Source organism: Leopardus geoffroyi, chromosome D4 (assembly GCF_018350155.1).
Source record: "Leopardus geoffroyi isolate Oge1 chromosome D4, O.geoffroyi_Oge1_pat1.0, whole genome shotgun sequence".
Classification (NCBI taxonomy): domain Eukaryota; kingdom Metazoa; phylum Chordata; class Mammalia; order Carnivora; family Felidae; genus Leopardus; species Leopardus geoffroyi.
Genome location: NC_059342.1, coordinates 45,269,189 through 45,296,037, shown reverse-complemented (window position 1 = coordinate 45,296,037; position 26,849 = coordinate 45,269,189). Strand labels below are relative to the sequence as shown.

Here is a 26,849-nt window from a genome sequence, read left to right as displayed (position 1 = left end):
TTTATCTTGTTTCATATTGTTGGTCTTACATAACATCCTTGATTAATTTTCAGGCCTTGAGGTGCTATTTTTTGAATTACGAATACAGCCTACTAAATTAATAAATTATTACTGTGGAGGCACTCTTGTCTTCTGAATGTATAAGTGCATTGCTTAAATTACTCTTAGGGAATAATTTACACATGAAGAGGCTCTGGGTGTTAAAAAAGCTTTGTGTATTTCTTATCACTAGAAATAGTCCTAGACTAGGTGCTTAAACGGATATCAAGGCAATTGTTTTTTCAAAGCAGTAATGATTCGTACTATTCTGGGGTTCCCAATACACTGTCCTAGAATCATGAATTAAATATAATGTTAAAAATGTAACATTTTGAACCAAAAATTTCCATAAGATACAGGGATACTGTCTCAGCTGAGAAAATATGCTCATGATCTTGAAAAGGCTTAGTAAGCTTTCTTTCATTGTGAATCTTGTCTTAAAAGAGCCGCAATAAGGTGTACATAGAAAACACTTCAGATCAAGGAAAAGGAAATTAGGACTTGGCTGCTGTTGCAAAAAGATATCACCTCCTCTCCCGCCTTACTTAAGTATTAACCGGTGGAATTGAGGGCAATGACTCCTGGCTTCTAATCTTGTGCTACTATTTTTCTTGCCCTTCGGATGTTCGTGTCAAAGTTGTATGTGGCTTGCTTATGTGTGACACATAGCTCTATCCCAGATTTAGGTACTAAGAAATTAAAAAAAAAAAAAAAAAGATTTCGGTGACACTTCTCCCCTGGGTTATAAACTCAGTTACAACAGGAAGCCTGTCTTTCTTACATTTTTACAGCCTAACTCTGTGCCTGGCACATGAAATGAGCAAAATATGGTTTTGGCGAGCAAACACACAGATAACGTACACAGAAAAAAGTGCACTATTACAAAAAAAAAAAAAAAAAAATCCTTAGTTATTCTGAGTCTAATATTTATCAGATATCTGGTTAGTGTGTGTCCCATTTATCTATTTTCCCGCCGATGCATCTTCTTCCCTTTGCCCCCAGATCTGTACAGCAAAGGATGAGCAATGGTTACTTTTTATTGATTTGATTATTTGAGCTTACGAGTAAATAGTTATCACAACAAATAAACAGATAAAATCCTATTAAGAAGCAACAACTGCTCCTTAACACTCTAATTACTCTAAAGGACCTCTTGGGGGTGCCTGTGTGGCTGACTTCGGCTCAGGTCATGATCCGGTGGTTCATGCGTGAGTTCGAGCCCCCCTGTCGGGCTCTGTGCTAACAGCTCAAAGTCTGGAGCCTGCTTCAGATTCTGTGTCTCCCTCTCTCTCTGCCCCTCACCCACTCAACTCTCTCTCTCTCTCTCTCTCTCTCTCGGTCTCTCAAAAATAAATAAACATTAACAAAAAACATTTTTAAAGGACCTCTTTATATTGTGCCAGAAACATCCAAACTGGCCTCAACCTCCACACTAAACAAAGCTATTGTAAAAAAAAGTGCTGGAGCCCAAATGATGGTCCAAGAGTTACGGTGAGGGTGGTGGTTGTGACCAGGAATTAAAATCTATCCCAGACACTGTCCTTTTTTATTCTTCATCAAGCATTTTCTCAGAATGTTTATTTATTTTGAGAGAAAGAGGGAGAGTGCTCAGAGTCTGAGCAGGGGAGGGGCAGAGAGAAAGAGGGGAAAGAGAGAATCCCAAGCAGGCTCCATGCTGTCAACACAGAGCCCCACTGGGGGCTGGATCCCACCCCTGGTAAGATCATGACCTGAGCCGAAATCAAGAGTCTGAAACTCACGTGACTGAGCTACCCAGGTGCCCCTCAAGCATATTTGAAATGACGGTGTCAATTGCTTTTCTTTTCTGCTCCTCAAAACTAACCCCACAGAGTTTCATGTTGTGCTATATATTACAGTATGAATTTTGGTAAGATAGTTGCTTTTTGGATAAATAGGTGGCTTTATCCCTAAGCATTTCCATGAAAACAAATTTGGGGGGGGGGGAGGAATATTTAGTACTAAAGATTTCTGTCTTAAAACTTAGTTGCAAAATATTTTCTATAATCGCATTGTCAAGTATTCAAAAGACTTCTCACATTTGTACCTCATGTGAAGTGCAAAGATCTCCAGATATGCTAGACAAAAATTAATCTGATGTTATTCCTGTTTTGATTGATTTTAATTGATAGCCGGCTTGTTAGAACAGGTTATACACAATACATTGAAAGACTGGCATAAATTCCTTTGCCCAAAAGTTGAATCTAGAGTATTCAGGATTGTGTTTTCTTTCTTTTTCTCCTCCTCCTGGTCTTTTTGTTGTAAAGAGGTCACGTAAGGACGTTGGTGGAAGGGCTCCATGCGCCATCTACTGACCAAATCTATATTTTCAGTGTCTAGAGAATGAAATTTATCCCTACATTCCGAGTTTAAAGCAGTCTTTGGGATACGAGGGGTAATGGGAAAAGACCCTCTTTGACTCTATGGCTTATTGGTGACTCCCGGAATAATATTAATTCAATGAACACATAGTTCAAGAAAGAGATATCAGCCCCTCAGCGCAAAGACAAGTTACAGAGAGAATCACAAAGAAATTCCGCTGGCACTGGAAGAAATTAGCCAACCTCTAAGGCCAACTCCAACTTACAACTAGATTGTTGTTTTTCACCTGTGTGTTGAGCTACACTCACTGCCCAATGGTTGCTGCCTTACAGGAAATGGCTTTTGACCAATGGCACATCCAGATAAACATCAGTTCCCAACCTGATAATTCTGAAGGACTTCTCTGTAATTTAATTATTTCATCAAAAATGTAATAATGCATAGCAAGTAGGTCCTCCCTTCACCTAGATCCTAACACACAGCTTGTCCCTGTCTATGTAAACTTAGTCCTGATACACACACACCTGCACATACACACATACAAGATGATAGGCATCTATGTACCTGTGGGTCAGTTGAGAAATCTAAACCCTTGGATTTGGATCAAAATGTTTCTCCCCTCGGTCAATCGTTCTCTCCACTCTATCCTAAATCCAAAAGAAGGGTGGTAGGAATTGGGGCCCTCAAGCCAAAGTTTCCTGGGTTGCAACTGGGGAGAGGTCAGAGCATCAGTTTTAGTAGTTCAACCCACTGGAGTTGGAAGGTTGGATTGAAAATTAAAGTTGGCCTGAAGTGCTCGGATCTGATTCGGGTTCTCTTCCTGTCAGAAGGTGGGAGGACTGAAAGCTACCCACCACGGCTCCAGATGCCCCAGGTAACCTCCTTCCCTATTCCGCTCCCGCTCTCTTTATTCCAAGAGCTGAGACAACTTGCTTTCGTGGTTTAAAGAAAGAAAAGAAGAAAAAAGCAGAAAGTTGGGGGAGAAAGACGAAAAAGAGGCACATAAAGAGGGAAGGCAGGGCGAAGAGAAAAGAAAGAATCAGAAAGAAGTCGGGAGACCAGGGAACTTGGGGAAAGAAAGAAGACAAAGACGGCGAGAAAGGAATGAGGGCTAGGAAGATGCAAGGATCTTTTTTCAACGAACCGGAGTTACACCCATCTTTCACTTTCAAGTCGATCGTCTAGATCTTATCCGTTTCCTTAGTGAAGGTCGTCCGCTTGCTAAAGGAAGCTAGTCAGTCCTCCTCCCCCCGCCCCACGCGTGGCTGCGCTGCTGTATCCCCAGCCACTGAGACCCAATCCATCCCGAGTGGGAACGTTTGCAGGAGGGCGACTCTGGGAACACTCTTGCGACCGGTTGTCACCCGGGAGCCTAACCGGATTAATACCCAGAGTTGGATTACGCTGGCTGTCACCAATACGCCTAAAGATTATAATCCAATTTATGCACATTACAGCCAGTATTAACTTTATCTGCTATTTTAAGACTCCCAGTTGCCCCGCGTGTCCTCAGAGGACAATCCTCCGCGTTCTGATGCCACCCACCAGGCTGTCCGGAGGGGAAACCTCCCGAAGAAAACAACTCCAAGCCTGGTTCCTGAGGGTCTGCAGCCGGTACTCCCAGGTGTTTTACCTTCACCTGGGCACCGCTGAGCGATGCCTCCCAGCCGGGGATTACCAAAGCGGGAGGAGTTCCCTTGGAAGGAAATAGCATTTTTGTTCATTTCATTTTTGAATTTTCGGTGGCGGTGGCAGAAGGGCGGGGAGTGGGAGTGGTGGACTGGTGCCTGTGAGTGTGGATGGGGAAGGGGGCCAGGGGATTGTTGCCGGTTTTAACAGTCTCAGTGACTGCTTTTTGATGTTTGTTTGCAGAGTGGCACTTCTCTCGCTCTTTCCTTAAATAAATTTGTTTGGGCGTGAGTTCTTGACTTCCCAGCACAAAACCACAAAAAGACGGGGTGGAAAGTAAAAGAAAGCCCCCTCCCTCCCCCGAGCGTGCTAACGCCGAAGACTTGATTTAACACCCCTTCTCCGGCTGCTGGGGGCTCTAGGCAGTGGCTACATTCCAGCAGTTTTAATCCGTTTTTTATTGTAGGGCGGGAGGAGTTTACACAGGGCTGGGATGGCTCCCCAGCTGGCCGCTCTCCCCACTCTAGCGCCCCCTCCCCGTCCTTTGCTCCACCTCCCCCCCCCCCCCCCCCTCCGGTAGGAACCTGTTACTTTAAGCCGGGCGTTCCAGTGTGGCGGTGCGGGCCGCCGGGTTTCGGGAGGTGGCCGGTGATTGGCTCTTTCGAGCTCCCCCTGGTTTGCTCGCTCGGCCTCCCCGCGCGCTCCGCCCCGCCCTCGCGCCCTCCCTCCGCCCCGTAAGGCTCGGAGCCCCGGTGTAAGGCGCCACGGCGCATGCTCCGGAATCTCATCCTCTGGCCCTGGAGCTGCTGCTGCTGCTGCTGCTGCTGCTTTTGCTTTTGGGGCTGAGTTTAATAAGCGAGCGAGCGAGCAAGCGAACGCGGGGGGAAAAAGGCAGAGAATGTCCGCCATCTACCCTCCGCTCCTGGGCGCGCTCTCATTCATAGCAGCCTCTTCATGAATTACAGCTGAGGGGGGCGGGGGAGGGGGGTACCACACAACACCCCAGCAAACCTCCGGGCCCCCAGGCATGGCTAGCTCGGTAAGTACATGCAAAAAAAAAAAATAATAAAAGACCCCCCCTTCCCCGCCTTTCCTCCCTCGCCCTGCGCCGCCGCCGCCGCCGCAGCCCAGACAGCGCCAGCGCTCCGCGGTTCCAATTAGAGAAAGGTTGGTACGGCTTGCAGGGAGCTGCCGCCTCTCCCTCAGCCTCCGCTCCCCTCCCTCCCTCCACCCCGCCCCCCCCCCCCCCCGGCGCGCGCACACACACACACACACACACACACACACTCACACACTAACACACTCGCCCCTCCACCCCCCACCCCCCCCCCCCGCGCCTCCCTCTCTCCTCGCCTCTCTTTGCAATCGCAAGAAGCGCACTCTCGCTCACACGCGCGCACTCACACACACACTCACACGGTGGAAGGAGGCGAATAATAACTCAGCCATATTTCAGCCGCCGCCGCCGCCGGGAGCCGCGGGCACAGTCCGGGGACGCGGCGAGCAGCCTCGGCGGCCGCTACGATGGTGCGTTCTCCGCGGCGCGCGTGTGTGAGCCGGAGTGTGCGGGCTGACAGCCGCGGGGCCGCACGCAACTTTGCCCCCGCGCCGGGCTGTGCGCAGTCGAGCCTCGGCGGCTGTCCGCCCGCCTCCCTGCCTTTCCGAATTTTATTTTTTGGGGGAGGTGGGAGCTACTTTGGGGCCACTTTGGCTCTTGGAAGTGTGTTGCGGGGGCTCTGTTAGGCTGGCCTCGCCGATCGCGTGGGGCTTTTCGCTGGGGGGTGCGGGGTGCCTTAAGTTATGGATGCCTCGGCGTGTTTTCCTGCGGGCGTGTGTGTGTGACGACGTCTCATTTTTGTTGTGCACGAACCCAGTGCTAAGAGCACGGGAGTTTGTGCCCATCAGCAGAGGCTGCCTGTAGTTTCCATTCCGCCTGGCACAGCGCTCCACACGCACGCACACACACACGTACACAAAGACTTCCTCGGCGTGTGCCTGTCGCCGCGGCACTTTCAGGGAGGGGGCTCGCCAGAACCCCCCCCCTCGGGGTCCCGGCTACCTCCCTTCCCACGCCGGGAAACCGCCCCGGCATCGCCTCCTAATTGTCTTCTAATTTGTTTCCGATGCATTTGTTGTCGTGCTCGTAGTGGCTTGAGTGAGCTCTCCCTCTTCCCCCCGACCCCCGGACCCCCTTCCCGATTGGGGGTAACATTCCGTTACAATCCCTGTCGGCGTGGATGCTGGGCGCCGGGCGGGCCGGGTGGGGTGTATCTGGGGGTGTGGAGTGTGCGCGCCCACGCGCGTGAAACGTGGATGCAGAGGGCACCGCCGTTTCCTTTTATGTGCGTTTCAAGAAGGAGGAAAAAAAATGTCAGGCGCAATGTTCAGTGTCGAACGGTCGCCTTCCTGTTGTTCACGGCTGTCTCTCCTCCCCCTGCCCGCAGTGTGCCGTGCAGGTGAAGCTGGAGCTGGGGCACCGCGCCCAGGTGAGGAAAAAACCCACCGTGGAGGGCTTCACCCACGACTGGATGGTGTTCGTGCGCGGCCCGGAGCACAGTAACATACAGCACTTTGTGGAGAAAGTCGTCTTCCACTTGCACGAAAGCTTTCCTAGGCCAAAAAGAGGTAGGGCTCGAATACAAAAGGAGCTTGATCAAAAAATGTCTTTGCTCGCGGAGGAAACAATCGCTTGGCCCGGGCGGTCCCCCCTGCCCCTCTCCCCGCCCCCCGTTCCCCCCCCCCAGCGTCGCGCTCGCCGGCGTCGCCTCGGGACCTGGGTGCGCGGCGCCGCGCTGGCCAGGTCCGGGCTCTCGCCCGCGCGCGCGCCACTTCGGCTTCGGGAAAGTCACCGCAGAGAAAGGACCGTCAGGTGTCGAGTGTTTATTCATCCCAAGCCAGCCCTCACCGGTCCTCTGGGGTTAGCCGCGGGTTCTGTGGGAAGGTGCAATTAGTTGTTGGGTTTGGAGGCGTCGGGGGGTGGGGCTGGAGGGAACAGACAGCTTGCGCCTTTTTTTTTCCTAGAGAAATTGAAATTTACCTGTGTTATTAGCAGGGAATGCGTGGGATGTAGTTATTGTTCCGTTTTGGGAAGTCGCCTCTCCTCAGGGTCTCCTCTGCCTTCCTCTCTGTGAATTAGGCGGGAGGTGCCCGTTGTCACTGATTTTTCCTTTCGTGGGTTAATCACCCCCCGCCTCGCACCGTCAGCATTTTAATGTTTAGTCGGCGGAGGGGCGGGGGGCTTACTCGTCCCTAGCCCCCAGTGGCACTTGACTGCTCATTGGATTTTTGAGCAGTGTGCCGAAGTCTCTGCCCGATGTGATCTGCGGGGAGGAGGGTCCCTGCAAAGGTCGAAGCTAAGTTTCAGAGGAACGATGTTTGTCCTGCCTTCTTCCTCACTTCTTCCCCACCTTGGTTTTTAGCCTTGGTCTTTAGTTTGCATATCCTGCCCAGCCTCTCGGGTCCCAAACACTTTCCATAAAGGGCAGGACAGTTTTGAAAAAAGAAAAAAGAAAAAACAAAACAAAACACTGGAGTGTTATTTTGAAAGAAAATTTAAAGAGGGTTTGAGAAATCCTGATGTCTATTCCCTTCAGCCTCCGGAAAGCTACTGTCTGGTTGTTTTAGTTGGATTAGTGGAGGTAACAGTACAAATACAATAAGGTGCTTTGTTTGTGAGCAGGTTTATTTATCTAACTCGACACAATGGTTAGTAGTTATCTTCCATTTGATCCGTAATCTTTATTGGCATCTAGAACTCCTGCAGTTTCTTAGAGTAACATCATAATAAATCCATTCTGCTTAGAGCTCCTGGAAATTATTGAACATTGAGGAGCTGAATAAAGAAAGGAGCAATGCTGTGTGCCTCCGAGGTGGCAGAGGTTTGTGTTGATGCTTATTTTTGTTTCCAGAGCTCATGCAATGGGTTGTAGGACTGTATGTTTTGCCTTTAGTGGTTTGTTTTATAGCTCCTCCTGAAAACTTGAGCAGTCGAATTTGTTGGGCTTTGCTGATGGTTAACAAATGAATCCAGCTTCTAATAGAAGGGTAAGACTATGCATGGCCTAGAGGAAATAACATTTAGATTTTGTCAGCATGTTAGATCAAAATACAGCCAGAGATAATTTTCCTTCATATTTCCTCAACACTGTAATTAGGATGAGCGTCGTCAAGTTTCTGTCACTGTTTGAGGTTGGGTGTGATGCTTCTTGGAATCTCGATCTCCCTTTTCCATGTATGTATAGAGCCACTGCAGAGGAGTTGAAACAAAAGAAACCACCTTCTAAGATCCCTGGTAGCCACCATTAGGACTCCTTGGCTGCCACACACTTCGAGAGGGAATACATTTAACCAAAAAAGCAGTGTTTAGTATATTAGGGAAACTACGTCAGTTGTCAGAAGATGTAGCTCTTAAGATAACTTTGTTTAGGCTCCTTGGCAATCAACAAATTGGCATTATGAAATTAAAGATGACCAACCTCCCCGTATTTCACCACTGTTTCCCTGCTTCAGTGTGTGAGTGGGGATGCTTCCCTTTATTTCCCGTCCTGAATGATTTTTGGTCCAGCCTGAGGGAGCATGAGGGTGCTGGCCCTGCACAGCCCACACCTGGGAGTTGTTGCTAGGCGTGGTAAGCTGCTTGCTAACACTGATGTCTCAGACGTCTCTAGCGAGAGATGCCTGCTTGCCGGTTGGGCTCTTCGGTTTTTATTTTCAACTGCGGAGTTTCTTTATGTGGTCTATAAGCCATTGTTTTAAAATGTTTATTTTTGGATTTTTATTTGTATGTGTGCTTCCCATGATGTGACAAGTCCTGGGAAAAATGCCAGCTTACATAGCCCAGGAGAGACCTTGTCATACTGTAATTACACATGATTCAGATTGCAAGAGAAGGTTTCTCTGTTCATTGGGAATACTTAGTTGTAAATTCAAGTAACACCAAACATACCACTTGATCCTGGGACTTATTTTTTGGCTTATAACGCCTTTCAAAATGATAAGAATAAATAAATACAGAACAAGAATGCCAGACATGGCTAAGTCTACTCCTGTACCTTTTAAGGTGCTGTATTTGCTATCTTATAGATCTGTAAGTGAGAAATTGGAAATGGAAGACACTGCAAAAATGGCTTTGTGAAAAATCTGAGTTGCAAGGTATTCAAAAGAAATGCACATACTCCAAACTGTAAATGGCTATTAATAATGGCAAGGTAAATCACTTTCAGTATATACATTAGTTGATAAACGGAAGTGGACCTTAGCACTGAGGATGAAATGCTCAGCCACGAAGATGGATGAGTCCTTAGTTTGGTAAATCTTTGGTTTGGAAAAGCAAATTGATTTTCAGGTTGATTTCCTTTATTCCACAGTAATAGTATGAGAACTTGTAGAGGAAGAAATTAGAGTATTTCAACTTGTTGCCTGATGAGAATTACATGTACCGTTTCAGAGTTGAGCTAATTGTACTTGAATTCATGTGGGTTTACTCTGTCCCAAAGATGGGTTGGAGACTTGCAATTTAAAATTACTAGCACTGAGTCCTAGAAGAGAGATTTTGATGAAATGGTGAAGCCTGGAATATCCATTAGCTGTTACAGAATAGGCAGGTCAGAGTCTAATGCATTTTAAAACTATCCACTTGTAAAAAAAAAAAAAAAAAGACTATATCTTATTTATTAGTACCAAAGATTTGTAATAGTCTGATATGACTGAAATGAATAGTCACATTCAAAACATTTCATTTAAAATATTAATGTTTTCATTTTCAATATGATGGGAATTTGAGTGAACTTTCTTTCCAATTACAGCCATCCTTACTATTGCAGTCTGTTCCATTGACATTTATGATATGAAATCTGTTGCTTATTATTTTATGTAAGCTAATTTGGCCACTGGTATGGTTTGATGGCTTTTTATTTGTAGCCCTAGTCCTTTGAGTGGGCAGATAAAGCATAATAAATCCCCACTTACAACTTTGATTTAAATGTTTGAGCCCAGCATTACTTTGTAGTTCTGATTTGTGTTAAACAGTCTTCTGAAATAATTTGGATAACTTTTTATCAGGGTACCTAAAATTTGAGGCCAAACTAGCTGAAGATATTGCGTGCACCTGGTGTGTTTCCTCTTCTTAGGTATTTCAAAGGTTTCAGGAAAAAAAAAAAAAAACAGATGGATGACTATATTGATATATTCAGTGAGTGTTAGAAGATTTGGGTAGAGTTCTGTATGGAATTAAGATGACTGGTGAGAGCAGTTCTACTACTTGGCATTTTGAAGCAACATACAGCATAATTTTCCAAGGCACTTAAAAGCTGAATTATTGGAGGCAATCTCCTATGCTGTTAGTGGGAATATAACTTGGGCACGGACATTTTGGAGGGCGTTTGGCAACATCTATTAAGGTTTTAGATGTTTATACCCTTTGACCCAGCAATTTTACTTCCAGGGATTTTCCAACAGATACAGCTTTGCAACCGCACAAAGATACAGTGTATTTCATGTGACTTTTTAAACAGCAGAAATTGGGAAGCAAGCCAATTAAGGGACCCCAGCTGGGTTCACTTAAATGATGGGGATTATAAAAGGGGGTAAATATGTTTGTCGATGCAGGAAGATCTTCAAGAGATATTAAGTGAAATAAGTCAAGTTGCTAGATCAGTGTGATCCCATTTAAAAAATATGCTTATAGAACTAAAAAGGGTATGTGTGTATGTGTATAAATAAATTTTGGATGAGTGGGAACCCAGCTCTTACGGTGTTGGCAGGGATGGGAGGTTGTTTTTGTAGCATTTGATTTTTTTTTTTTAAAGTTAATTCCATATATTTAAAACATTCCAGTGAGCACTCATTACTTTTTAAGACTAAAAGACAAAGAGTAAAGACCCAGTGTAGAACTATCTTGGGTAGATATTGCTGCTCCGTGGTAAGGAGTTTGGGTTAGGAATTACATACAGCCTTGTATTCGAATGCTGGCTTTAGAGACCTCTTGTGTGTTCTTGAGCAAGTCATTTCTGTGTGTGTTTTCTCACTTGTGTTCTCATTTGTGTTCCTGGAACGATGGAAGAAGAGGACCATTACCTCCTAAATTGAGGAGTAAATATGAATCAGCTGTTTTCCAGTTTATTGGTCTTCGGACCTCTTCAGACTCTTCAAAATTGATTCCAGAGAGCTTTTTCCATGGACTTGTATCCATTAATATTTACTCCATTAGAAATCAAACCTGAGACATTTAAAAAGTTATTTATTAATTTGTTGAAAGATAACAGCAATCGACCCATTATACGTCAGCATATAAATAGCATTTTAATGAAAAATGAGTATTTTCCAAAAATGGGAGTGAGAAGTGTGGCATTCTTCTACTTTCTGTGTGTACAAATCTTTTCACTGTTGTGAAATAACTGGCTCAGCTTGTGTGTCTCTGCATTCAGTCTGTTGTGTTCTCACACTTCATGGAGCCCCTGGAAGACTGAAGCACACTCGTGAGAGCATGGGGGAAAGAGGCAAAAATGTCTTAGAGTTGTGGTGAGAATAGCCAATCCCTGGAAGAGGTTTTGGGGATCCTGGGGTCTCCAGAATACACTCAGAGAACCGCTGGTATCAGATATTCAACGTAGAACCTGGCACAGATGAGCTGCCCCATTAATATGTGGAAGCTGATGTTTTAAAGCCACAGTTGATGTTGCTAATAAAAACATTTATTGGAAGGAAGAAAGATCAGTCTTCCAAAGTACTGGCATGGTTAAGTTCCATTGTAGCAATTATCCAGCGATTTTTTTCAGAAAAGGAGAATCCAAACTTGGCTTTCAGGGGATGCATTTTATAGTTAATATCACTGTCCAGTTTATGGCATATTATTTGTATAACGCAGAAGCTTTTGTATCTCTTATTTTAGGTGACCTCCTGTAAGACTGTCTCTGTGAGGTAGGACAGGGCAGGGGTAACAGTCAGTCTCATAATTTTACTTTAAAGATTCCTTGTTCTTTGCTCTTGGTTCTTTGAAGTTTCCTTCCAGTGGTCTTCCCTGGGCCAACCTTAGCCCTTTCGTTCTTTTTCTGGTCATCTATTACAGATGATTCCTACTACTTAACACAGCTTTTACAGTTCTAAGACGTGGAACTTCTTTTTTTTTTTTTTTTTTTCTTTTTAAATCTCTCGGTGACTTAAGTCCTCAAAAGAGAACTTGGAAAGCTTAGATACTTGGGAGGGGAGGAGCTATACACAGTTGCACCAATGACTTAGTTAAGGATTCTGTGTATTACTGAACTTCAGACTTTAATCTTTATTAAATTTTGATCTCTGAAACATAATGTTTCACACCGTCCTGATGGAGGTAATAGAAAATTCTATAATTGTTTTCCCTTGGCTTTTATACTTTCCTTGATTTTAGGTTTTACTCCTCAAACAAGAAGCTACCACGTAGAAAGAGAAATTCTTTTGTCTCAGTAATACAAGTTAATATTCTTTCAAAACATTTTGTTTTGTGTGTGTGGCCAGAGTGTTTTTAGTTCATCCTCTTCCTCATAACATAGATTTTAACGCTTTAATCTTTTATTCTCTTATATTTTGTGGTTCTCTTTATTCTTGTTTATAGGGCTGTATTCATATTTGAGAATATAATTTGTCTGAAAAGAGTCCATTGATACTACAGAAAATTCATACGTTTTTTTAAACTTACAGATAATGTAGAAGATGAGAAATTACATTGCACCATCGTACTGTACAGCTTTTATGAAGAACCCATGTATTTGTTTTACATGCAGTTGAAAATGCTGTTATTTTTAAAATTTATAGATATGTGTTCATTATGGAAAAATCAAACCATAGATACATTAAAAAGTCACTGAGAATTCTTTACAGACAGCCATAATTAATATTTTAGTAAATATCTTCATATATATACATACACACATATAAATATTAACCGTAAATTAACATTAATTCACTCAACAAGTGTTTTTTGGGAGCTCCTATATGGCTAGATCACTTCTAGGAGCTGGGGATACAGCACAAATGAACATTCCTACCCTCATGGTATATGGTGAAATACCATCTTTTTAAAGCTGAATTTTATGGTATTACATTGAATACACATTTGTCATAACTTTATGTGGACATTGTTCTTAGTGTTAATTTGTTATGAATAATGCTATGCTGAACACCTTTGACATATTCATTTTTATAGTTTCGCCTATAATTTCTTGGTGTTAGATTTCCAGAAGGGAGGTAGTTGAGACAAGGTACACAGGATTGATTGATTGATTGATTTAAAGGTACATAGATTTTAAATTTTGTTGTGCATTACCAAACTTCCTTCCAAAATGATTGTACCAATTTATCCTTCCCCAGTGGTTGGGAGACTTCTCCTTTCCCCACATGGTTACCAGTACTGGGAATTAAGTTTTGTTTTTTAGTCTTTGCCAGTTTGTGGATGAAGCAATACTTTACTTTTATTTGCATTTATTTGGTTAGCAATGCTACATAGCTCTCTGTGTGTATATATTTACTATTTGTCACTTATGGTATGCCTCTTTTGTGCCCTTTTTGTATTTCTCAAAAAAAAAAAAAAAGAAAAAGTACAAGAAAATACAAAGGAAAGAATGATATAACAAACATTCAAATCCCCACTACCAAGAATAAATAAATGTTTACATTTTATCCTATTTGATTCTTTGTTTTGATTTTAGAGAATTAGGTATTATAGATGCAGCTAAAGTTTTTAAGTGCTTCTGAATCCTTTTTTTCTAACTTTTTAGCCTTCCATTCTATTGATGCACATTTGCACATTTATATTGACGCAGGTAATAGTACATTGTGTTTTAAAAATCTCTACCAAAAGTATCATAGCGGGTGAATCATTTTTTTTAATTGACATATAATTTGTATACCATAAAATTTACCCTTTGAAAGTATAAAATCCAGTGGCTTTTAGTATATTCACAAGGTTGTGCAACAGTGGCCACTATTAAATTCCAGAACATTTTCATGAGTGAATAATTTTGTGTCTTGCCATTTTCCCCTCTCGACATTTTTGAACCTTACTACATTTCATGTGTAGAGAGCAAATTCATTACCTTTAGGTCCTTCTATTTAGTATTTTATGGCAGGAATAGGTTGTATGCTTACTTTTCTGGTCCCCTGTTAAGGAATATATAGGTCACTTTCTGTTCTGTGCAGTGAACATCTTTGAATGTGTTACCTTTTACAAATGAACAAGGTTTTGAATATAGGCCTAGAATTTGAGGTGTGCGTGTGTTTTCATTTGTATTAGATGTTGTCAGATTACTCTACAAAGTAGTCGTGACAGTTTATACTCTGTCAGGGGCGGAGTACTGTTTTCTCTACAGCTTTGCCAACATTGATTATTTTCAGATCTCTTATTTTTATATTTAGTTGAAATATGGTATCTTTTGTTTTCATTTGCATCTCTCTGATTTCTAATGGAGTTGAACATTTTCTATATGTTTATTGACCATTTGGATTTCCTCTTTATTGACTTTTAAAAACATCCTTTGTCTTTTTAAAAAAAGAAACTATTGGGATCTTTTGTCTTTTTCTTATCTGTAGGATGTTAGTCCTTTGTTGTTTGCGTTGAAAATATCTTGTCCCATTTTCGTTTCTTTTTCTTGTAGTCTGATGTGTGGTATCTCTTTGTCATACACAAGTTTTTAATTTTGTCAAATTGATCTATTTTGTTTTGTTTTCCTGTGTGGTTTTGGGGTTTTGTTTAAGAATATAATTTGTGGGCATGGTAATGTGCTTAACCGGCAGACTTCATACGTGCAGGACACAGGGAAAGGATTGGGGGAGACGTAAGAGAAAAAGGGGGTCCCTGCCTTCGATGTGCTTTTGTCTTCTGGAGCTGGAAAGGACCCTTGAGATTCTTCATCTTTGTTTATCTTCTTGTTTTACTTTTAACCAGAAGCCTAGAAACGTGAAGTGATCTTGCATGTAGATACAATGAGTCACAAATGTGCTGGTGTAAAGATAGCTAGTAATAAATGTGGTAAACGTTTACTTTTAAAATGGTGAATACTTATTCACTTATATTCGCAGACAAATGTTCAGCAATAATTACTTTTGTAGACATGACCTAGGATTTAATTAAGTGGTGGTAACCTTGGTAGATGCTGTTTAAAAGGGAAAAGTTCTATAGCTTCTTTAAGGTAAAATCACATTTATGTTGTGGATTAATTTAAGATTTCCCTTTGAGATTAAATCATTAGGAAAAATTGTTACTGAATGGTAGGTATCTCCTGATAATCTGCCACCTCCCCAGCCCCCCACCTCCCTGCCATGGTAGGATTGCAATGCCATGAAGGATCCAGAACATTGTTTTAAGAAATACTGTTGTATGATGTAATCCTTTTAACTTAAGTGTGATAAGTTTGCAGTGATTAAGGCTTGAAGAAGGCTATTATCATTGAATTTCTAAAAAGATAAGGCTAGTATTTGGGTGTGATTTAGTTGGTATGTAGTAGTTAACAGTTAACTTTTTGGATAAAATCAGTGCATCATCATTTTTTTTAAAGAAAATGATGGCTTATCTTGAACTCATTCTGAGGCCCGTTTATTTAAAATCATGTTCCTAAGTGATTATAAAGATGATCAGTTGAATTTAATTAGAGTTATTACCCATGTTAGAAGATTGATATTTTCTAAGCCAAATAAATTTTAAAATATTTAATTTTGCCAAAAGCAGATTTTTTTGCTTTGTTTCTTTCCAGCAGAAATCATTAGTTAGTTATTTTCCCATCAATACCAGGCCAAATGCTGTGTGTATGTATTGATTTTAAAAAGCAAAATACACATTAACAATTTCCTAAAATATTAGTAAGAGCAGTAACCTACAGAGTAGGGAGAGTTACTTGCCTCTTAATGTATCTAGATATAAATTCAGTCTGCATAATGCCTGTAATCTTTGCAGACAGGTTTTATGCCTTACTTCTTCCCTCTCCCTCCGAGGGTAGTATTGGGGGAGATTAGAATCAGATTATTCTAGGTACCTATTTATGTTGATAAACACTTAGAATATTTTGGATGTTTAAAAACAGGGTTCATTTGGACTCCTATTATCCATACCTTTTACCCCAAATACTTCATTATTATGAGTTGCTGAGAACTGAAAGGTTTCTTTGCATTGAAGAAATACTCTTCTATTTGACAAAAATTTTTCCTTTGTTTGATTTCTTTCCCTTTTCCTGTATTATAAGCAACTGTTGTGTGGTGACTCAGTGAAAAATAGTTTAGGCTGTTGGGATTTGGTTGCTCTTGGTGGGATGGATTATTCAAAATGTTGACATAGCTCCAGATTTTCTTATCAGAGATGCTTGTTGTATGACTTTGTACCTATGCCCAGAAACAGTAACGAGCAGTAGGAAGTTACTTTCTCATCATATGAACACGGAGCAGAAGCATGTGTTATGTCCTCAGTCAGTCCCCACTGGCCTCTCCTTGGATATGTATCTATTGTTCCTCCTATGTTGCATTAGTTACACATCAGATGAGATGAGACCTATATTCTCTCTGTGGGTAGTACTCGTAGCTTTGATCAATGCAGTCTAGACATTGGAAGTTTTTGACAACAATGTAGATTTGCAAGTCGGAGTTTTAGAATCCTGACTTTAAACTTCCACTCCCCTAAGTGGTAAATTATTACTCAGTGTTCTGAAACTCGTTTCTTCTGTACCTCTAATAATTGACTTTGTGTAAACAGAGCCACCACTTGAATTTAGCAGGAAACATTGTGTTAGCTTAGAATCACATTTTCTAGAATGAGCTTTAGCCTATGTTCTAGGCAAAAATGAATTTTTCTCCTTTCCTGTCTTTTCTCCCTTATTCTTTTTTTTTTTTTTTTTTTTTTTTTTTTTTCCCACCGACTTTGGATGCTTTTTAAAAAGCTAGACACAAATTTTAGAGACTTGGCCAGGTCTATCACTGTTTTTACTACTTAATCCATGAAATACAACTAGCCTTTTAGCTTTAAAAATAGGAGTCAAATGTATTCCAGTAACTTGTAGAGCGGTATTTAGCAATGCAGCAGGGAAGGCTCTGGCCTGGACCCTAGAAGGGATGTGTTTGGATTGAATAAGCTCTGTGGGCTCTTCTAGCTCTGAAATATTATTTTTCCTTAGTTTTTTGTCTTGTTTTGTTTTAAGGGATAAGCTAGGAGCATATCATGGATCTAGTGTTTTCTTAACAAAATAAGTGCCATTTATGAGATATCACCAGTGTATTGGCTATCATGCTAGACAATAGGTATGTTCTGATGTATTAAATTTCTTTTCATAAATGTGGTAGTTTGGAGAATGATTTTTTTTTTTTTGAAAAAAGAAAATGTTGACATGAACTTGACTATATTGGAATTTTACCTTTTTTAATGGTGAGTGAGCAGTGCAGTGGGTATAAGACTTGCCTGCAATAACAGGGAAGTAGGGTAATTGGATAATTCGCCAAATAGGTGATTACGTTTTCATTATGAAAAGTTACGTTCTGGTAATATTGATGCCATTTATACCAGCCATCGACACTGCTTGTAGGTTGGAACATTCAAGAACTCAAGACACCCTATGTTTATTGGAAACTTCTTCCGCAAATAATGGCTCTTGATCAGGTAGGAAGGCCATTGGGTTTTCCATGAAAGTTGGCCGATTATTTTTTTTCTTCCCTATAATGTAGGCCAGACCTTGAAATTTTGTCAATTTGTTTTCCTGAAGCACTATGTTTCAGATAAGTACCTGTGTTTCTGTTGTCAACAGAATAATTGGGGACTTGGACTTATGTTATCATGTAAACAGGTTAAAAGAGAAAGTACGGTATATCAAATATTTGATCACTCACCATACCTTCAGGGTTTTGTGTTTAATAATTCAACGTTTATTTATTTTTGGGACAGAGAGAGACAGAGTATGAACGGGGGAGGGGCAGAGAGAGAGGGAGACACAGAATCAGAAACAGGCTCCAGGCTCTGAGCCATCAGCCCAGAGCCTGACGCGAGGCTCGAACTCACGGACCGCGAGATCGTGACCTGGCTGAAGTCGGATGCTTAACCGACTGCGCCACCCAGGCGCCCCTTGTGTTTGATAATTCAGATGCTTAATTGAAGTTGTGTTGAAAAACAATTACCCTTCCACTCTTTCCTTGTAACTTGCTGCTTAACTTTTAAGGGGAAAAAAAAAAAAAAAAAAAAAGGAAAGAAATTTCTATTTATTCCAGCTTGTTAAAAGGAATTGTTGAATGATGCTAGAGCCAAGGATTTAATTATACGAATATAAAAAAATGCACAAATGCAGACGGTTTAAAGAGAGCAGCAAATAAATGAGAATTATGTTGTAAAGTCTATTCAGCTGGGAGTTAGTGCTACTTGACATAGTGTCTTTCTGTAGAGACTCTTTTTGGGGGTGGGGTGGGGTATTTTCATCATTGATTTTAGTATTTGATTCAGTCCATTTTCTTTATATCAGAATGGCCAGAATTATTCATTACTCACATTTTGAGAATTGTGTGAGAGATAAAAGTACGTGAATGAAATGAAGGGGAGAAAATGCTATAGCAAAATGTTCATAGAAGTTATCTCTGGGAGATGGGGTATCGGGAAATTAAAAAAAAATGTCAAATTGGTTTTATTCAAAGATTCAGCACCCCATCTAGCAAATAGAAAGGAGCTCTCAGGAAGTTCTTGTGAAATTTGTTGGATTTTTCAAGCTTTCTTGAATGATACATATTATGTGAATATAAAACTAGATATTTAAGTGTACATATGGACATGTTTACAATAAGCTTTTTAGTTTTGTTTTTTTTTAAAGTAATCTCATTGAGAACATAAAAATGTCTTTCCCAAGGGACATTTTCATGTTTTGTTATTTGAAATTTTAGTCACCTTGTCATTTTGAGTGTTTTCCTTTAATAGCTCTATAGTGTATGCATAAATGTTTCATAAGTTGATTGTAAGCTTTAAAGAGAAACGTGTAAATAATACTCGTACCTTTCTTAACAGTGTTGCTGTGTTGAAGTTTGTAAAATTAATCAGATTAACCTCATTTATAAGTACATGATTCGTATAAGATATTCTTTGTAACAGAAAGGCAACCATGCTTAATATTTCAGTAGAGTATACATTTTTGGAGTACTAAGGAATGTTTTGAAAAGTTTTGATTTTTTTTTTCCCTGTGGAATTTTGATAAGTATAACTTTGTTAACTAATACATTTATCTTGATGTGTAGTATTAGGACATTTTCCAGGGCCTCAATCTAACTTTAATAATGGACAGCAAACAAAAGGACTCTCATCATGTTTAGATGTATGGTAATAGTGTTAGAGATAAATAGGACCTATAATTGGAAATACAGACCCATTTCCAGTTTGTGTCTTTGTATATAGTTTGGAAGTTAAACTTACGTTGAATTGGGAGAAATAAAAAGTACCCAAACGACTACCAAAACAAAGGCAAAACAAATGTTTGGGGCAGGGAAATTGATGCATTTTTGAATTGATGCATAAGCTCATAAACACAAACAATATTTTAGTATGAAGACCGTTTTAATCGTGTTTCATGCATAAACTACAAAAATAACCAGAAGTTTTACAAAATGAAAATTAAAATGTAATTTCCTGTTTTTAATACACGAACGATAGATTAACATGAACATGCCTTAAACACAACTAAAAGAAATGATTTCTGCCAAATGACAAGAGTTAATTCTAGTAGTCTTAAAGGTCTCTTTACAATCCAAAATTTTATCTGATTCAGTCCATGATATTATGGTCTGTGGGAAACATGTTTACATTTTTAACATTAAAAAAAACAGCGATTGAAAGTGCTATGCTCAAATGCATAGCAAGACTACATGTCAAATAAAAATAAGTCTGTTTTCCCTTTGGTATTAGATGCTTTTATAAAATTCATAAATGACAGATTAACTCCACCTTCGATGTAAAACACAAGACTTGACATTTGTGATCAGAGCATTTCTTTACTAGCTGCTGGAATAAAATTGCCACGTTAAGTTCCATTTGCTAGCATTTGGAGTAACATTTTTCATGGGCTTAATTCAGTTCTGCTGATAAATTTTTATTTAACTATTTCTGTTCCTTTGGAGAGAGCTCTAAATGGGATTCCTAATAGTCTGGATTCTTTTCTTCAAGATTAAGAAATGTATGAAGATGAGGCAAATCTACTCTTTGGCACCATGATTACAACTCAAAGTATTTGTTTCTATTTTTATTATTAAGTTAATTTGCAAGTATAGAAAATCACGTATTTGTTTTAAAATCTAGTCTCGCTAAATACTCAAGGGACCATGCTAAAGACTGGCGCGTTTGAGCAGTATGACGCCTTGGTTTTGAATATTGCAACTTGTTAGAAATTCCAAATTTGGTACCAAATTAAATATACTCCTAGAATTTTATTATAGTACAGACAAAGCTATGGTAGACCAAGATAATGTATAAATGGCCCTTATTTGGAGCATATTTTGCAGTGAAAGGGGAACTGAAGGACAAGGTGTTCTCTACTTGTAGACTTGTAAAGGCCTCAGAGTTTTCTTTATGTTATTGTAGAAAGACATTATTTTTGCTTTGGCGTGCTTAAAACTAAAGGGCAAATGATCCAAAAGAATAATCTTGAAATTCAATAGCAAGAAAACTACTTGACATTGTGGGCTAGAGGCCAGCAAACGTGTTGCTTTCATTGAATGCGTGGGAAATGGGGCAGGCCTGGAATTTAAAGAGACAGGGTGCAGTACGCTAGAAAAGAAAAGCCCTCCTGTATGATTTGCTTAGTGGGAGAAAAAAAAATAGACTTACAGTTTTCTCTAAAGGATCTTTATTGGATCAACTATTTAAGACACTGAGTGAATTTTTTCCTAACTCTGCCTCCCATCTCCCTTAGCCCTCTTCTCTTGTCTGAAATTGGTGCCGGGTAAATTTGTTTATAACAGAGGAGAAGCAGCTTTTCAAATAAAAGTACTTTGTAGCCTGTTCAAATGGAGTATAATGTAATTCTCCCTGAAACTGAGCACTTATTACTTTGTTTATGTAGCTGTTTAAAAAGGGAGGGAGGGTATGATGGTGTGTGTGTGTGTGTGTGGTGGGGGGGCACCGACAGGAACCTCTGCTTTAGAAAAAAAAATTTTTTTCTGAGTTTTACTCCCCCATCCACTCATGAATCCCCCTTAACCCCTCCCCCACCTCCCACAATCCCTCAATAAAATAGTATTTAAAAGACTTGAATAACCAGTCCTATGTACCAGCTTCTTGCTTGAGGCAATAATGTTGTACTATTTTCAATGGGTGGTCCTGAATCTCCATGGGAGATTTTACAGGCACTGGGCTCCAAGACCCACTAAGTGTATTATTTTGAACATAACCAGTTACATTCCCGAGCCATAGAGAATATACAGAGATAATTTTACATTATTGAAGTCCCATAGTTAATTGCTTACAACTCAATTTGTTTAATTTTATTTGAGGAATTTATGGTTTAAATCTCTAGAAGTGACACATAATATTAACCCAGGATTTGAGGTTTCCTTTTTAAAACAAGTAAGCCATTCATACATCTGTCAATTCAGGAATACCCATTGGCGTGTATATTTTAATTCATAGGTGCTTTTTGTTTTTAATTTTTCTCCTTTAGGAAACAAACACCTAGCAGTCACTTCCAAATATTACAGTGTCGAAGTCCTATTTCTCTTACCTGAGATACTATAAAATGATGGGATCTGTTGTAATAAAAAAAATATATCGGTAAATTTATGGTTAGTATCTTTTGTTTGTGGCATGTAGCCTAAATATATACCACCCTGAAATTTAACTAAAACTGCGTTGGGCCAAACCTTTGTGGAAACAGGACTGGAATTACAAATTAAATACTGGATTGAGATTGCCCTTTAGGGGAAAAAAATTGTTCTTTAGGAAAACTTACTTAAATAAAATTTAAATAAATAAATATTTACTTATACATTGTAAATATTGAAATGGGGAATGTTGCAGTCATGTGCATTCCTACATAACTTAGTTTAAAGTGATTTTGGAGTTTCTTCCCAGTGTGAACCTATAGTTATTCACCAGAGTGATAACATAACTTTGTTGGGTCATTGATTTGATTTACTTTCTTGCCCTTATTTATGTTCTTGAGAAAATTAATTTCTGAAGAACGTTGGCTTTCTATTTAGAATACGTATGTATAACTCCTGTGGTAGCTCTTTTCCATAGGCTAAGTAGAGAAGAGTTTAAGAGCAGGTACCTCAGATGTATTGGTAAAAGCCAGATGATGATATTTATGACGGGCCACTGGTTTTGTTTTAAATAACGTTAAGTAGTTTTAGGTGGAAGATTCTCATCTTTGAAGAACTGAATTTGTTCCTTGAACAAAAATTACTATATGCTTGTTTGAGTTCATGTGTAAAATGGTGTGAATTCCACAGTTTTCTTCACTGATAGAATCAAAGATCTGGCTCACCAGTTTATGGCAGTGACGAAAATGTTTACCTTTTTTTGTCTTTCTTTTCTCTTTCTTTCTTTCTTCCTTTCTTCCTTTCTTCCTTCCTTTCTTCCTTTCTTCCTTTCACCTTGGGACTAGTCCTTGAATTGCTAAAAAGTTTTCCAGTAGTTTTTATAAGTGAGTTTAAAGAAGTGATAGCCATCTGAAGTTTGTCTTGTGTAGCCAGTATTTAAGAGTTATTAAGATTGTCTCCACGTGAAAAAGAAACCGCTCTCACGGTTATACATGTGAATAAAAGTTAAAAGTTGGTAAAAATTAGCTTGTCAAGTAAACTTTCTGACTGAGGAATAATTTTGTTTTCATTATCCGTTCCCTTGGCTGAAAATGAAATAGAAACGATCTGGTTACTAAAGACCAGTGCTGTATTGGATCACTTCCTTGAGCTTTTGCTATGATCGTTCAAGGCAAAGTTAGACAGCTGCTGTAGATTTGGCCAGTGGCCTCACAAAAGACGTTGTTTAACCCTGTTAGTTTCAGACACTATCATTGCTACTTTGCAGATGTACTTGCTGTGTTAGATGGGAGCCTCTGTGATTGTGGTTTGAACTGCTGATTTAGAAGACGGTGGTATGGCAGAAAATGAGTGATTTTAGCACTCCATTAACGGTACAGTTTCATGTCTTGGGATATGACCCATCTCAGCGGTTTTGCTTCTGTTGAGACAGATTTAAAAACTTCAGCTTAGACTTCCCAGTTAGACTTTGGATCTTTGTACCCCCAGATGGTTAGGGAGTTGTGAAGCTTGTGAAAAGTTGTGAAAACTGAGTTTGAATTAGAATCTATGACAATTGGATCTTTAAATGTCCTTTTGGGGACTTGAGGTCCAGAGGAAAGACCCAGTCATTGACTTTAAACTCTCATTTTGGGTGTCAAAGTACCACAGTGCCACCCACTCCTGAAATTGATGTCGTAATGTTAAAAATCCTAACAATATTGGGTTCTTTTTGTATAACGTGTTTGCATTGTTGCCATAGGTTTAAAGGGCAGGGAGATCCTTTATTGTTAAGGCTGAAGAAGGCAAGATTTTGAAACCTACTGCTACGTGATTAAACCAGTGTGTTTGCCCCGAGGCTGCAGTCATTCACTCTGAATTCATAGTCTCAAATTTGGGATTCTTTCTCTGTTTGAAAATAATACTTCTTAAAATTTTTAAGACTCCCTTTGCCGCCTCACGTGAAAGCTACTGAGGCAAATTATCAGGGTTAAGATTGTCGTGCAATCAAGACTGAAGATACATTTCAGTATTTTAAAGAGAAAGTTCACAGCCATTTGACATAAAATTTTACTGGGCTTTTCGTTAATCTGAAATAACTGGTCTATAAGTACTTTATCAGTGAAAACTGCTCAGCATGTAAAATGAGGAGAAGAGCACAAAGGCTTCCTGCAAATTAAGGGCACAATGAACACTAACGGACTTTCCAGCCATCTCCAGCTGTGAGATTATTATAGTTTTTGCAAACCCTTTTCTCTCAAAACTAAATCAAGAATGGTAGAGTCCTGATAAAAAGAAGTGTAGAAAAGCCTAACTAATCCTTAGATGAGTTACTTCAAACGTGCCAAAATAGAATAAAATCAGTTAATAGCGTAGATTAAAGGTTACTTTTAATGCATTTTTATCACTCATGTCGAGAATTTTGTTGTATGTTGATGCATTTGTCCTTGGTTTAAAAAAAAAAAAAAACAAAAAACCAGAGGAAAAAATCTAGTTAAATTGGAGAGATTACATAATCACGTTGTTATGAGGAAATTTAGTACTAATGTTAGGTGCCAGATTTGACCTAAGAGATAAAAAGCTGTGCACTTGAGGTCGGAGCTGCAAACAGGTGGCTCCAATTTTGAGTGGTAAATTTTCGGGTTACAATGGGAAGGCTCATGGGTGTACTTCTGAGAGTTGATTTGTTGTGTAGATTAAAAACAAACACACACCCAGTATGACTCTTGTGTCTTTGGATACATATGTGCAAGTTGTTCCTCGGATAAGATCACAGAAGAGTGCTAAAATCAGATCTGGATCGATGATTTACAAGTGCTTGATTCTTACAGGTGGTAAAGAGAAGAGTCTGGCTTCTGGGTGCAAGGGTAGTCTTCCCCTTTTATGCACGTATCTGGGATCTTTCATGTACCGAGGAGACCACATCATCTATACTTTTAATTCAGAATCACGCTTGCCAATTTCTTAATTTGCAGTATATCTTTTTGGCCTACCTGGCATATTATGATAGAGCTGTCAAGAGTATTGGGTTGAGGAAAAACTGGTTTGGCATGCTGCCACTGGTAAGAAGTTTTAAAAGTAACGTGTCTTTCTCTTTTTAGGTGCAGGCATATGGATATTGGGGTGGGTGTGTGTCAACCTTAGTGAAGCTTTGTCCTAAGAACCTGGGCAGTGGGAGATTTTACAATCCTGTCACATTTGCCACTCTTCTAAGATACCAAACTGTAAGTTTCCCTAGTGGGAATTAGCAGTTATCTCCTTGTGATAGATGTATTGCTTTTACTGTGGCTTAACTGGAAATAGCCTGGCTGGTGTACCTCAAGCGCATGTGTGTGCTATACGTAGGTCAGGTGCTTTCGTGGGTGTGCATACACTGATTTTTCCTAAGCCGTGTGAGAATTAAGCCCTATTAGTTTATAGTCAAAACCTACAGTTGCCCATATATAAATTTCCTGTTTGATATTCTGACCCAATTTAACCCTATACAAAGCTTCTAGCTTGAATGAGTCTTGCGACGTTGAATAACTACTATACCGTACGGTTATTTATGTGCTCAAGAAGCTGAACTTTTGTTCCATCCCAGTAAGTTCCCAAGGGATACGTTATTCTAGTAAATCAGAAAATCTCTCTGGAAGCCAAGTACTTCTTAATTTTTGGAGGCTTGAAAATGGGGAACATAGCCATATGCACGAGGGGGAAGAAATTCTAGTTGACCCACATCTAAAGTGCAGTTCAAAGTACTTGGACGTCTTAAATTCTCTTGGGGGGAAGAAACCCCACCACAATGCTGCCAAATTGTTTTACTTCTGTAGTTATGTCTTTGTGTGTTTATAGGAGTGGGAACATTTTATCTTCTGTGTTTCTGTTGAGGTTGTTTTTCAGCAGTGTCCCAAGAAAAGTCCTGGAGGCTAGCTTTGAAGCCCTGTGGACAAGCTGGATTTCAAAGAGCCAGAGGAATTCGGCAGTAATTGTTTTATGGCTGGCCAGAAATCAGACCTATTTGTATAGGTAGCACACAAAATAGCTGTGATTTGACAATTTGGTGCTATTTATACCTACCATAAAAAGAGAAAAGAAAAAGTTAAAGGGGTATTTTGGAAACAGGAACTAAGCTGTAAATGCAAATTGCCTCGCCATTTTCTCAAAAGAACAAAAAAAGGAAAGGGTTAGGAAGTTTTTATTGAAGGTACATAATTGAGGATCTGTCTGCTTTCAAGACATTTAATATTGTACTCACACTGAAACTACACTTCTTTCTGTTTGTAGTTTTTTTTTTGTTTTGTTTTGTTTTGTTTTTGTTTGTTTTTGTTTCCTTTTCCCATCTGAATAAAGTTATTTTTGTGGAGCAAAAGGAATTCTCTGGAGAGGGGGGACAGTGAAAATCACAAAGTTTCCAACTCTATCTTAATAGACCTTTAAAATTTCATCTTACTGTTTTTATTTAGCTTTGGATAAGAACCATCTGCTGTTGCCAGAGCGAATTTTTTCTTTCCAAATAAGTTATATTTCAACAAGTAGTCATAGGTTGTTTACTGAGGTGGTGGGTGAGGATTCCTGGCATTTAGGAAATATACAGAAGGAAATTTTCACAGCTCTTCTTAATGTGTCTGCTAGAGAGGTCTTTTTGAATGCAAAGTGTCTAAACTGTTACTCTCACCTAGAGTGTATTCCGGGCTCAAGGTGGGCGGTGTATTTCTGTTTGTCTGTACTTCAGGGAGCAACCCAAAGTGAAGTTTGACTGTTTCCAGAATGTCATTCAGACCTTTTGAGGTTGTCAAATGCTTCATTGTTTTGCCTTGAAACCCCCAGCCCCAGCGCAGGCAGAGTCTGGGGCAGCGGGCAGAGAAAAAGCAAACACTTCTATGATTGACTACGGTTTTTTTTTTTGTTTTTTTTTTTTGTTTTTTTTTTAAGAAACCCTAGAAATGCCTTAGGGACCCATGGGGCTTTGTCACAATTTAAAACTATTTTACCATTGAAGGCATTTTGGTGCTGTGGATCGGGACTGTATTAATTTGCTTTGGTTTTCATTTTTCTTTCATTGGATTGTGATCCTCCAGTAGTAAGTAGAGTGTTCTTTGTCACGTGTACCTTAATTTCCGGTGGGGGTGGGGGAGAGGTGCTAAAGTTTT

General features: G+C 40.0%; 1 protein-coding gene across 2 annotated transcripts in view; it reads left to right on the top strand.

The window, feature by feature from the left end:
- Positions 1–4,775: 4,775 nt before the first annotated feature.
- The window catches only part of MLLT3 (MLLT3 super elongation complex subunit), a 288,054-nt gene continuing 265,980 nt past the window's right edge, over positions 4,776–26,849 (top strand). Inside the window, exons 1-2 of one of the 2 annotated variants that reach the window (XM_045469466.1) lie at positions 4,776–5,047; positions 6,453–6,633. In XM_045469466.1, coding sequence (XP_045325422.1) covers positions 5,036–5,047; positions 6,453–6,633 — 193 coding nt within the window. In that variant the 5' untranslated portion in view covers positions 4,776–5,035. Of the gene's footprint in view, positions 5,048–5,358; positions 5,536–6,452; positions 6,634–26,849 lie in introns of those variants that run through there. The other variant, XM_045469467.1, reaches the window with a different exon arrangement.